We start from the raw sequence: 14,468 nt of genomic DNA, 5'->3' as shown, positions 1-14,468 counted from the left end.
ATCGGGTCCAACTAATGTACTGCCAGACCGATGAAGAAATACAAATAATGCTTGTATGTTTGTTAAGCGTAAAACTACACAATGGGTTATACTGCGCTGTCCCCACAACGGGTATCGAAGCCAGATTTTTAACGTTATAAGCCTTCAGAATTACCGCCAAATACAATAAAGAAATATAACATTAAATTATCATTAATATAAATATTATATTCATTATTTCATACAATTAAGGTTTAAACACCTTTGAAAAAAAAAATTCATGAAAGAACGCTACAAATATAGAATATACAACGGAACAAAGACACAGTTTACAACCTAGCATTCGTAAATTGATATAACACATACACAATTCGGTTCATTCAAATAAAGCTTGTTGCTCCATAATCGACGTGTAAGAAACCTTCCAAGCGTGTGACTAAAGACATCTTATTTACCTCGCCCTCTGCTGAAATAGAGGAATATAGCATCAAATATGGCTGTCCACGCGAGGCACATATTCAGTTCAAGTGTCCTACCTATTCACGCGTTTGTATACCAAGATGTCTTGTTCAGAAGGTAGCAGACAGACAGTCTACAAACGTTCGACTATACACATTTGTGTGTATGACTCAACAAACTCACCCAACCATATACTATAACATGTTTCGTAGCAGCTGTATCCACTAGAGACCAAAGCTACGGTTCGTTTGAATTTGTGCAACAAGTGTGGTGGAAAAGATAATAATAAACCTGAAAGATTTATCTGTTTGTGTGTTCGTCAATTATGTATGTATATTAGAACGTTTTATCAAATGAAAACAGTTGATGACGTAAAGTCTACCATATTTCCAGGTGTGGGTAATGTTTGGTTTGTCATTAAAATCCACTTAATTAATCTGGTTCACGCCATAAAAGTCGTATCCCAGCCAGCTTGATGACTCCAGGTATTACGCGAAAGGCCTCGTCAGCATTAGCTAGAGCAAAAATAATGTGGTTGACATAAGATGTTCTCCTAAGCTTCATTCACGAATTCGTAGAATTGTTAAAGTAGTTTTCCCGGTTGAATCTTGACGTGCTAAAAGTCTAACTTGCTGGTTCGCTTGTTCTTGTTATTGACAGTAAATATAATTGAAATACAATATAAACAAGCGGGGTTATTTTTTTAAAATTAAAAGTGAGTAAAGTTGTTTTATTAATTGTTACCGTAAAAGTAATTTATAAAAAGCATAAGTAAATTGATAGTAATGACACTTCATTTGCTTAACGTAGTTCGCACCATAACAGTCGCTGCTCACAAAAACATTAATATACTTAATAACGAGATGAATAAACATTGTACATTATGTACGTTGTTCGCTTAGTTTAGTCAGCCATACTTTACCGTACTTAACAACACCAATCAACAAACTCGATAATGTTATTCTACGACCTAAAATTAGGCCTTGTTTTTACAAACTATGATAAGCTTTTAACATGCTGTTGTACAAACATTTACATAAAAATATATTTACATCCCCCCCACCAGTGACACACCAGTATATCTACACACTTACAACGCTAGAAACCGGTTTTCGATACCCGTGGTGGGCAGAACCAGCCCACTGTGTAAGTTTGTCCGTAACCTGAGACAAATCAAACAAAAAGTTACACCCGTTATTTGTTTACATCTGTTGAAATGAAGTGTGTGTTCGTATGCGCATTTGTAAGACGGACAAAAACTGATTATTGTACAAGATGTAAAGCTGCATACTGGACATATCAATGATTCACTACAGGGGAACAACATGAATACTCTTCTCGAAAAACAACAAAAAACATACAAAATGTGAAATCTTCCCAATGTTTAAACTGATTTTCCACGTGTTGGCCTATTCAGTGAGAAAGCTAAAATCCTTTTAAATAACATAACCAACTTCAATAGTATCCCATATTTGTAGATTATTAACAAATACCGTATTTTCCGGTTAATAAGCCGAATCGCCGAATAAGCCGAGGCCAATTTTCAGCTCTGAAAATGAGGGTTTTTGCTTATTACGGCCCAATAAGCCGAAGCCATTTTTAAGAAGTGACAAGTTTCTTCAAAATGATTTCTTAGTCTCGTTTCAGCGTCAGCATGCATGTTGTGTGTGATCATTGGCGTTCTGCAGTAAAGCAGAACGTATCGTATTGAGACAGAGATGGAATCAATATGTCATTCGTTATTGGCTCCACTCACTGTAATTAGGTAACCAATGAAATTCCAGAAACAACGTTTCACTGTAGTCTTAACGTGCTTTGCTGATTGGACAAAATTACCGCCTATGGTAATTTTCAAAACAAAAACATTTCCTAAGAAGAAGAAATTTCCGAAAGGAGTGATCGGCCAATAAGCCGACCCCAAAAATCAGGTCCAAAATTTAGGGCCAGAAATTCGGCTTATTAGGCGGAAAATACGGTATAAATAAGAGTTACGTTACCAGATACCGTGAATTTCTAGTAGTGATTTATATATGGATTGATAATAAATAATCGATTTGTTATATGTATAAATATTTATTTAAATATAAATAACGATAGACAATAATGCATGTGATATATAAACGCTGTCTACTACAGCATAGAAAACGTCACAATATAATTATAAAATTAATTATATTCACCTTATAAGAACGATCTACTTATGCTAATACAATAGCCTATCGCCGCAGATTCACGCAGTGGCGACATATTGAGCACACATAAATATATGTACACGTTCCACAAATTTTTTCCATCATTTTAAGATGCCATCATATTATAGCATTATGTTATAGACTTTCTATACCGAAATTATTTAGTAGTGAAAGCTAACGTTCATGACGTGTCAAATTCCTTCGTATAAGCAAAAAAATACCGGTATACAAAAATACTTGAGACGAGCAATGAGTTCCAAAATCACACCCTAAAGTCAGAATAGAACAAAGCCGTTACCCCCCCAAAAGTGTTTTAGGAATATTTAGGAAAAGAAAGAAAATCTTCCGAACTAAACGGTTATTGCGACAAAGTTGAGCGAATCCATTTTAGAAAGATATTAAATAAAGAGTTTTTGTGTGAGGAAAATGGCCAAATAGACCGAGATAGCAGCTATCCATTCTATAACATTAGAACAGGAAGTGGTTGGTCGCAGCTATCCATTCTACAACATTCTAGAACAGGAAGTGGTTGGTGCACGTGTGAAGATGATGATGGTAGGGGCATAATAAATTTGTTGATTAAGCTCGTCCAATTTGATAAACATTTAAAATGTACACTAAAACTGCAAACCGTTAATTAAGTAATACTTTCGTTACGTAAAGGTCACACACACACATTTAAGGCATATAAATATAATAAAACCCTGCATTTATACATTAATATGTGCTTATATTTATAAACATCTCACAGAACATAGCACGTATATAGACTATACAGATGTGTTTATATCTGTAGTCAGTCAGTAGAATTAAACATTACACTGAACTCTTATATCTCACCATCTTACATTAATTTGGAAAAAAACAAAATGCAAACGTCGTACAATATCTGTAACCTGTACTCATTCACCCATTATCTGTAAATTATAAAGACACGCGGAAAAATCCTGAACTAAATATATGTCAAGTCCTTGGATGTACATTTACTGGATTTGTGTTCTGCTTAAATGTGATCTAAGAAGCCGAGTCCGAAAACAGCGTAAATTATGGTCTAAAATTAACTTTCCTTTGTTAAAGTTTATGGTATGTTATATATAATGTTTCATATGTACAAAATAGATCTTTAGTAATAACCCGTTGTGAATAGAAAAAAAAAAAAAGAAGACAAACGATTGTGAAGGGTAAGCACACTGTTTACTTCAACATTACAAAATCAACACAACCGTTATTAATACTATCAAAATGTTCTTCACTGTTTAACTGATGATTGTAATACATATTGTACCAAGACATTTTCCTGTGACATTCGGCTCATCGGTTCTTCTGGTTGTTGTCATGACACTGTTGGGGATAGTGGTCAGTTCACTGATGTTAAGTGTTCGGTTTAGAGTTTGGTAATGGTGCATAATTCTACTGTAACTATATGAGAAATAATAAAATGAGTGGATGGTAAGCATCAGCGAATCAAACTATCGTAGTGTACGTTTTTAATTTACAGCTCAATAGGCTGGAATGATAAACAAATATGATGTTAATTAACCCTTTATGTTATTTTGGGTCTAAGCCGAACGATGGCATGATAAACATTACATGTGAACAAACTCTACGACTTAACATTAAATCTTCAAGTAGGCTGGTCGCTAAATTTCATGAATAGAAATTCTAATTTTGCATCAGTTGTCAATTAGTTATTCTTAAATCATATCAAAATGCTGCTAAAATATTTCGATATATTTGAAACAGAGGCCTTTCTCAAACGTTTTGCACGGCCGGCGTTTCTTCTCCAGTCAATCCGTATAGATCTCTCGTTTGAGTGGTGACGTCATTGTATATAACTTGATTCACTGTATTAACAACACCTTTCCCTAAGAACACGACACTGGTTTTGCAACAAATGCAAATATCGCCTGCAAGTGTTGAGAGTAAATGAAACAGTAAGTTCAAAAATATATACGTAATTTACTGTAATATATGTGGATATTTAAAGTTTAAACTTGCATAGAAAAACGTAATAAAATAGAGGTGGTACTACACAACCTGACAGTTGCACATTACCCAAAACAAATACTGTGTCCGATTCAGGATGGTTTGTTCTCTTCTTCCGATTAAAAAAAAAAATACGTAGCTGTCAATGAAATAATATTCCACAGTTTTAGGCCTACGGAAAGATATTTTACTGTTTTTACTGGACTCTTTAGAAACGAGTGAAATACTACTTAAAGATGCTGATGTTTGTGATGCTATGAGTGAAAATTCAGTTTTATAAAAATACTTTCACACTTTCCACTTAAGTAACACTTCATTAAGTTATATAGCAAATGTTTAAAAAGTAATATATAGTATGAAACCAGTGAAATGTTTGTTTTGTTATTCACAAAGCTACACAAAGGGCTATCTGTGCTCTGTCCATCACGGGTATCGACACCTGGTTTTTATTAGTATAATTTCTCAGACATATCACCGTACCACTGGGGGACACCAATGAAGTACTTCTGTATCTCTGTAAGTGTATAGATATTAACACATACATATATATAAATAAAGGCAATTAGCAATGACATCCAATTATATGGCATACTGTAAAAACAGTGAAAAACACTATGAAAAAATAGCACTCAAACCAAACACATACATACATACTCATTTTAAAACTAGTATTTTGTAATTTTCATTTTTATTTCTGCCGTTCTATTATATACTTTCTTACACCATGCAAGTTTAACATCTTTAATAAAATATTTTTTCGCCCAATTTGACGTTTATAGTTTTTACGTAAAACACCTCTATAAATTTTAGTGTGTGTGTGTGTGCGCGCACGCTGAAACCTTTCCTTTTGAAAACTCATCCAATCATACCATATTTCAGACACAAACTAGAATCCTTGTCCACCTAAATTAAACGTTTTAAACGAATCTGATGGGGCGATGAGTTGTACAGCTTCTCGGCCACCAACACACTTTACACCAAACTAAACTTGTTATTTATCTTAATTCACTGTTGAATAAACATTCTGAATACATCTCAAAATATAATGATTCAAATTGCCAATACCAGCTAGATCATACAGAACAACCGTATTTTTAAATAACAGTTTCGCTAACCATCTAGTATTTTTTATTCAAGATAGCTATTCATCAATACGATCAACAAAAATACTTCATCACATATCAATTACAACTTTTCATCACTGCAAATTGAAAAAAAGATAACATGAATGATAAAAACTTGCTGAAAAGAGTCGAAACGACCCAGTCGTATTTATCACCGACACATAGACTCCAGACTTTTGTAAATACATTTTTCTAAACTATTTATGCACTAAATAGCCTAAGTTACAGGTCTATGACTTGGTTAAGGAATCGCAAAAAAATTATGTCACACGCAAACACAGAAAAATCCACCAATACTGCAACTTTTCTCACTGATTACTTCTAGGAATTTTTTTTATAAATGTTATACAAACAATTAACGGTTTTACTAAATCACTTGATCAGTTCTTTAACTTAAAATTACAATGTGCAAGTTGACCCACTAGTTTTCTGAACGGTATGTAGATAACCTGTAATCTGAGCCCAAACGGTCTAACTTACTGTTTATTTTATATAAAAATAACGTCACCTTTGTAACGCACTGAGTTATTTACAATTATGAAGAAAATTTTTTCTTTCAACTTAATTCAGCCATGAAAAATAGTAAACTCGTTGATGTGTGTGTATAGCTTATAGACACATTATATATCATTTATACTCTTAATAACTGACTATTTTAAACAGTCACAAGCCAGTATAATTTACTTTAAATTTCAAAATCATACCTCAATAATTTAGTAGGCAGGAGCAGACGTTTCCACTTCTTCAGGCCCGGCCATACCATGGTGTAACTTATTAGATATCTTACAAGCAAGTTTCAATTTGTGTTCAAGTTCAAAGTCGAGCGAGTTTATCTGTTTCGCAGGCTACGGAATATAGGTACGAAACTAAAACACGAAAGCGAGAAAAAGCAAAATAACTCTAATTTTCACTTTTTGATTTTCAAAATCTTAAAAACCAAGGATGTTGCATATTACACAAGCAACCACAAATTAGTTCAAAAATAGGCCTAACCAAGCCAAGAACACTTCAAAACACGCCTACTTTTTATCGTGCGTTCTTGCAATTAAACCGGACTTACCGGTAATATACTGGATGCGAGTATAGAAGCAGTAGTAACGGCTGTTGCTCACAAAATATAACTTTAAATTCAAAAAAGAGGGCGATAGTACACGCACATACTTTTTTAAACTGTATGTCAGTGACTGCAATACGTTTATAAGTTAATTATAAAGTACTTCTACTATCACTCATTAAAACATGATTGTAAAATCGTCACACAAAGAAATAAAAAAATTTAAACATAAACAGTTCAACACCAGAAGTGTGCGTATGGCATACAACGCTCGACGCCACCAGCGTAGAGTATTTTGGGTCTGAAATAAAAGAGGGCGCTAGTAAGATTTATAAATTTATAATTTTTTTTTCATGTGTGATCGTTGTAGTACAAAGCAATACAATGGATCACTTACGTTGTCTCTAACACGGGGATCGAGTCTCAAATTATTAAGCTCACTGCTCAGCTACTGGAGGAAGTAAAAATAATGTAATAGATATTTAAAGTGTGTGAAACATTTATACGTTTTCTGTGTGAACTAGTAATAAACCATTATAGTTACTCTTTTTCTCATTTATATCCAAGAACGTTAACATTTGTAACTTGCGACTTCTAAAAATATATGCTTCCTGACCGAGGTTGATGTTGTACATTCATAATCTTACACTCTATTGTCATTTAAAACTAAACCTCAAATTAGGTCACGAAAAATAAGGTTCCATTATATTTTGTCTGTAGCAAAAAGACGACAGTGTATAATATTCTAATTAAAAATATGATTATTTATGCAAGCAGTACTATTGAGTCCCGACAGCTGTAGTGTGCTAGCCCTCTATACGCAATATTTGTAAACTGAAATTGTTTTTTAATTCTTAAAATGTTCTTGCAAAGCTATACAATGACTATCTGCGCATAACCATTCCTAATTTTGAAACGATAAATTATACAGGTCACGTAATAAAATACCCTCCGCCAACCTTTGAACTACTCTTGTCTCATTCTGTAGAAAAATATCACCAAGAGTTGTTAAAACATCAGCCCTTAGACTTATAGTCCGGGCAGACTATCAACTTGGTTATGCCCAATCTGAAAAAATGGTTTTAACTTTTCAATCTAAACTTTCTACATCGATATATTTCATGAATATATTAAAGTTGAATTATTTCGGTAAAAGAAAATAAAAGCATGATCATGATAAAAATGTTTTAGTATTTTTTCGAAATTTCTAGGGCTAATGCAATCATATTTAGAAAACTAATATTTATTTAATTTTTCAGGAGTTACTAAGAGTGATATTATAACTAAACAAAGATATTTTGAAGCTATGAACTTGGTAAAATATTATCTTAGTTTTTAGGGTTAAACATTATAATATTTTAATGTTTTTTATTACACTGAAGAAAATTTAAAATATACGAGTAAAACATAACATTTTAAAGCTTTGGGTAATAAATATTAGTTTCTCTAGCTATGGTTAACATGTTCAGTATTATAAAGTTGATAAAATAATAAAATAATTAATAAAAGTAACAATTTGAAGTACCTAAAAAGTTTCTCAATTAAATATTGTTATAATGGTTTGTATTGATATGCGAATCCTTCTAGATTATTCGATACAAAATATCAACTTCAAGTCTCGTCCACATAAGATAACGAAAGCATTTTATTTCTTCGACTACAGGTTCCCAAGTTTTATGTTCCTACTGATTGGTAGGCCTAACTTTATAATTCCACGTACTTGGTAATTCTCTTAGGCATGGAACACCTAGTACGTTTAATACTGCGTCATCATAAGAATCTCAAAGTTTACAAATATGAATTAAGAAGTGTTTACAGAAACAAGTTACAGAATTATTCATGGACTGAAACTACTCTCTCAATAATTCACTAAGTTCACTGTCTAACGTGATTATCACTTTAGTCTATCCTTCTTCGTATTCTCTACTGTTCAAACTGAGGAAACGTCCAGTTATATGCTCATAACGTAATGTTAAACTTTCTGAAGATCAAACAACAACGTCCATTTCGAGAAACATCTGCACAAAAATATGCTACAAAATATAAACACATTGTTTGAAGAATTACATTATTTTTTCTAAAGCAAGTGTAACGGATTTATCGTTATACGTTTATTTTAGTCTCTACACTTGTTTCAGTATAATTTTGTATGCATGCGGCTTATATTATTGAGTGTCTTTTGCGCATGTATCGCCTTTTCTCTAAATTTGTAGAAGAATCTTTAGAATAAGAATCAACAATATTTGTTTTACGAAAACGCTATGTTTTCGAAATTTGGTAAACGTTCTAAAATCTCGCGTGATTAGTACAAGAGCAGTTAGCCAAGAGACAGTTATTACTATTGGTCAGCTACAGTCGGTATACTATAAACCTCGGATGCTATCATTAACGTTTATCAAATAGAAAACTATAGAATTTGATCAAACGTTTATAGATTTCTAGCATTACAAACTGTTCAACTTCAGTAAATTACTTCGGACATCATTATTTCTACGAGAACATTAAATATCTTTGCCAGAAAAAGTCAGCTTGTAATCGGTGTGAGGCCAAACAAGAAAAAGACAACGTTAACTTAGGCGAGGTGTAACAGTATGAACTCAGAATTGATTCGCTCTTCGCGGTCCTGAACCATCGATAAAATAATCATTTCTAAACAAGATAGAAGATTCGGTATAGTTTGTAAGTTTCTAAAACTCTTGTATACAAACCAATATTTGCAATAACCGTTAATCTCAAATGTATTATTATTTGTATATGAAAATATATTTGTATTAAGAAAGAAAAGTATGTGTATCAATCTTGTTGGCAAATATCATAAATTTGATACACATCAAAATTTAATTAACTTCGAAATTAAAATTAAAATTTCCGGTTAACTGAAATCGTAATACGTAACGTACGTAACATAATAAATCGCAGACTCCTCAGAGATAAATTATAATACGTAATATGGGTCATTACTGACATCAGTAAAATCATTTCATGCCATTTACTTAGTTTCTCTTATAGTTTTCTTAAAAAAGATAAGCACATTAACAACAAATTTGTTCAGTATGAATCCAATTGTCGAGAAGATATATTTTGAATTTTATTATCATTTATATCATACATTTGATCGTTTTTATTATATCGATAAGACAGGTTTGATTTGAATTTCGCGCAAAGTTACACGAGGGCTATCTGCGCTGGCCGTCGCAAATTTAGCAGTGTAAGACTGACGGAAGGCAACTAGTCATTACCACCCACCGCCAACTCTTGAGCTACTCTTACCAACGAATAGCGGATTGACCGTTACGTTATAACGCCCCCACAGTTGAATGGGTAAGCATATTTGGAGTGACGCGGAATCGAACCCACAACCCTCAGATTACAAGTCGAATGCCTTAACCCACCTGGCCATACCGGGCCAGGGTTTTTTTTGGTTTTTTTTAGTTAGCCGTTCCTAATCTAGTAATGAAAGACTAGAGGGAAGGCAGCTAGTCGTTACCACCCACCGCCAATTCATGGGCTACTATTTTGCCAGCAAAGAGTGGGATGAAGTATTGCATATTAAAATTTTCACCTCTGAACTGCAATTTGCGAGTCGAATGTCCAAACCACCTAGCCATGCCAAATCAAATTTACGACATAAAATACATTAAACATCATAATTGATGGCTCTACATGACGTTTATATGTGGAGAAAATTGAAAAATGAACCGCTTAAGTACAGGCTATTTCAGCTTTCTTTTTTTTTTCTTCTTTTTAGCACCAAAGTGTTAGCACACGTTAACGAAATACACTTTCGTCTGGAATCACAGTATGAATCGTAATATAGTTAGAACACATCCACATCTCCTAGAACTCTTATTCTTCAATAAGGTATTGATTATAAGACATGTTTTGATCGTATTACATTTTACAAATCTGGATTGTCTTTTACCTTTAGATCTGCACTATTGTAAACTATAAGTTTGGACAACCTTTGTAGCTACTTTAATGACCATAGTTGACCTTCTATGTATTGACATTTAAATCAAATTCTGGCTATACATTTTTTTTCTCACCTTTATATCTTTACTGTTTGTATTTATCCTTTGAAGTCTGGATTATTTTAAATTAATGTCTTCATGATAAATAAGTACTTCGACCTCTATACCTAGAATGTTACCTTTTAAAGTCTTGGTATTTTTATTTCTCTAAACCTTGATTTTTATCTTCTTAGCTGCGACTCTATTTACCTTAATTTCATTTTATCATAAAGGTACCGACTTACTTTTATTGTTTAAAATTTAATTCATTCAAGTCTTAAATATATTGAAAACTTTACGTTTGAATTTATTAAAGATAACTTGTATTGTCCACAAGAAGATTTTATTATTATTATTATTATTTACAAAACTTTTATTACATGACATTTTCATCTTCTAAGTTTTAAACGACTTTTATAAAATTCCTTAGAAGATTCGAATTCCTCCACTGTTTAGATTACAAATTCCATTTTACTACCAACATCCACCCTTTTTCATTATGTTAGTCTTAATTCCTGTCGTAACTATGGGTGGTTCTGTCCTTTATAAAACCGCGGGTTCGAATCCTCGTCACACCAAACATGCTCGCCATTTCAGCCTTGAGGGCGTTATATTTCGATAATCCCACTGTTCGTTAGTAAAAGAATAGTCCAAGAGTTGGCGGTTGGTGGTGATGGCTAACTGTCTTCCTTTTCGTCTTACACTGCTAAATTAAGGATGGCTGGCGCAGATAGCCCTCGTGTAGCTTTGCGCAAAATTCAAAACAAATTCAAGCAAAACCTCTACAAAACCACTTGCATACTTGACGAATTGTCCCTTACGTCACTGTATAGTATTCTTATATAAAGTAAAATTAACAGCTTTTAATCAAAGTTGATTGTTAGAGTTTCGTATACTACAATCAACAGAGACAATGTTGTATACAATAAGGCTTTTATTTAATGGTCTTTCCGCATTCTGTTGAACCAAATACAGTAATCTGTACAGCGCTCTCTTTGTGACAGAAGAGAAAAAGTAGTCTGGTAGTGATTTATTGTGATGTCCATACAAGGTTGTTCAAGGACTAATATGTCTACCAGTTGAACTGATCATGGAACTAGTATGTAAGAACATACTGACATAATCGGTTTGGAGCGAGGGTTAAAAAACAAAATATAAAAACGGCAAACAAAACCTGTAGTATCAACCAATAAAAATAGCCACAAAAATTAAAAGCAGTATAAAAACCAGAAGGACAAACGATAAACAAAACGATGGATAAAATTGAAAGGTCTCATTGGATGTATGAATACACTAAAACAGAAGGTCGTTAAGTGTTTGTAATGATAGTAATTCAGGGACATAAGCCATCAAGAAAATAAAGTTTTGCTGCTATTAGTTATCATAGGTGTTATCAATAGATATGAATATTAATCAATTGTAGAAAGATCCATTCTCATGTTTTAGCTTTAGATCTCTTCTTAAACACTGGTGTTTTCAAATATTAACAAATGTTACAAATCAACGGCTTTTAAACCAATTTAATGATAAAAAATCCGTTAGATCAGTAGTTTCCAAACTGTGTCTTAAGACTTGTTTAGTGGGCTACAGTATGTAATAATGACCCTGAAATGTTTCTGAACAAAAAATAAATAATTCAAAATATAACAATATTACTAGTCTTTATTGAATTGTATTAGAACCCCACTCCACCCATTTTCTTATTTGAGTAACTGTCCAGAAAATTGTCTGCCTACTCAGTTGGGGCTAGGTTGGGAAAATTTCTTTTAAACTATTATCTTATTTTAAATCATAAAAGGTTAAATGACTGTTAGTTATTATATAAAGCCCCAAATAATGTACAAACATTTTATGTGTAACGAATTTGCTGTTATGCATTTATTTTAATACTTAATGTTCTTTTCAGTTTTATTCATGTGACGTATATTGTTGGATGCATATTGCACAAGTCCCGCCTGTTTTCTACATTTGTAGAAGATTCCATAGAACATAAATCAACAACATATTTTTTGCGAAAACACTAAATATTTGTGTCTTCGAATAATGTTGAACATTCGAGAATCTCGCCTAATGAGTACATAAACTGGCACGCCAAGAGTTTGTTTGTTTTTCTTACAGCAAAGCCACATGGGGCTATCTGCTGAGCCCACCGAGGGGAATCGAACCCCTGATTTTAGCGTTGTAAATCCGTAGACATACCGCTGTACTAGCGGGGGCGACGCCAAAAGAAAGAATGTTTCTATTGCTATGGTCAGTATACCTTAAAGCTCGGAAGCTATAATTGTGACTAACGCTTACTAATCGAAAAATACATATTTTTGACTAGAAACTTTCACAGATTTCGAGCATTACAAATTTCAATGAATTTACATAAGATTTTAGCATTTGTACACTAAATATTTTCAACGGTAAAAAGTCAGCTTATAAGCGGTTTGAAGCCAGCCAAGAAAATACAACTAATTAGCTTAAGCGAATTGTGACAATACCAACTCAGAATTAATTTGATCGTCGTGGATCTGGATTACATATTCAATTCTAGACCAGATAGAATGCTCAATATAATTTTAAAAAATCTTGTATAAAATCCAATATTTGTAATAACCGTTATTATAAATTGTATTGTTTATATATTTGTGTTAAGAAAAAAAAATTATATGCGTCAGTCTTGTTGGCAAATATAAAAAAAAATATGTATATTGACATTCAATTAATTAATTTCTAAATTAAAATTAAAATTTCCGGGTAGTTTAAATCGTAATACGTAGTATACGTAACATAATAAATGGGAAACTCATCAGAGATTAATTATAATACGCCGCATATGTTAAGCGTTAATTTAAGCATATTTTATACACATAATATAACAATATGAGAAATTAACAACTAAATAGATGTGACTATAACGAATCAATATATTCATATCTTCAGTAACTGTTTAATAGTAACACTTTTTTTTATGCGTAGATATGCTGAGAAACAACGGTGAACCCTACACGACCACGACTCAATTCAATCTCTTACCGATCGGGTTTAAAATCCATTGGAAAAAGAAAACTTTTTACTATCTTTTGCGTGTATGTCTTATATATTGTTACATTGTGCAAAGTAAGATTATAGATGTTATTTTCACAATCCATTAGAATTATCAAAGTATCTGTTGCAAACTTAAGGTAATAAACACTCCCTCACAAACCAAGAGTTACTTGTGGTGTTGAAATACCAGTTAACAAATCTTGTCTGTATGCTAATTAGTCTACGGACTATACAGTTCGCTTGTGTAAGACTAGACTCGAAAGAATGTACGTTATATATTACACACAGTTTTTAACCATTAGTTTTTAAATACCGCTTGTACTTACTGTGTGTGACGTAACATGCATAGTTGGTTATTTTGTTTTTCTTTAATATCTTTCCTCTATCTACAGAAAGCTGAGTTAAAACAGGTATTGATAGATTTTCGTAGAATTAATATGTTTTTAAATGTTTTGAAACATTTCAGCATTCAGGGTATTCTACGCAAGATACATCTTTAAAAAGAATTGAACTGATACGTATGAAAGTGCCTGACGAAATTTGTAGCAATAAAGGTGTGTTTCGCACGAGTTCTGTTCCGCATCGTTCTTGCAAGGGTGTTGGCACGTGACAACTTGCGTAATGAATTATT

At 32.7% G+C, this 14,468-nt stretch overlaps 1 protein-coding gene across 5 annotated transcripts in view; it reads right to left on the bottom strand.

The window, feature by feature from the left end:
• LOC143256004 (uncharacterized) overlaps positions 1 to 14,468 on the bottom strand; it is a 148,785-nt gene that overhangs the window by 104,416 nt on the left and 29,901 nt on the right. For 2 of the 5 annotated variants that reach the window (XM_076512533.1, XM_076512531.1), the window contains one exon: positions 6,445 to 6,606. The exons of 1 other annotated variant lie outside the window; for it this stretch is intronic. In XM_076512533.1, coding sequence (XP_076368648.1) covers positions 6,445 to 6,503 — 59 coding nt within the window. In that variant the 5' untranslated portion in view covers positions 6,504 to 6,606. Of the gene's footprint in view, positions 1 to 6,444; positions 7,100 to 14,468 lie in introns of those variants that run through there. 2 more of the 5 variants (XM_076512532.1, XM_076512529.1) reach the window with 2 other exon arrangements.

The sequence above is a fragment of the Tachypleus tridentatus genome, chromosome 7, assembly GCF_004210375.1.
Source record: "Tachypleus tridentatus isolate NWPU-2018 chromosome 7, ASM421037v1, whole genome shotgun sequence".
Lineage (NCBI taxonomy): Eukaryota > Metazoa > Arthropoda > Merostomata > Xiphosura > Limulidae > Tachypleus > Tachypleus tridentatus.
Note: the sequence above shows the minus strand (reverse complement) of the source record. Positions and strands in the feature narration are given on the sequence as shown.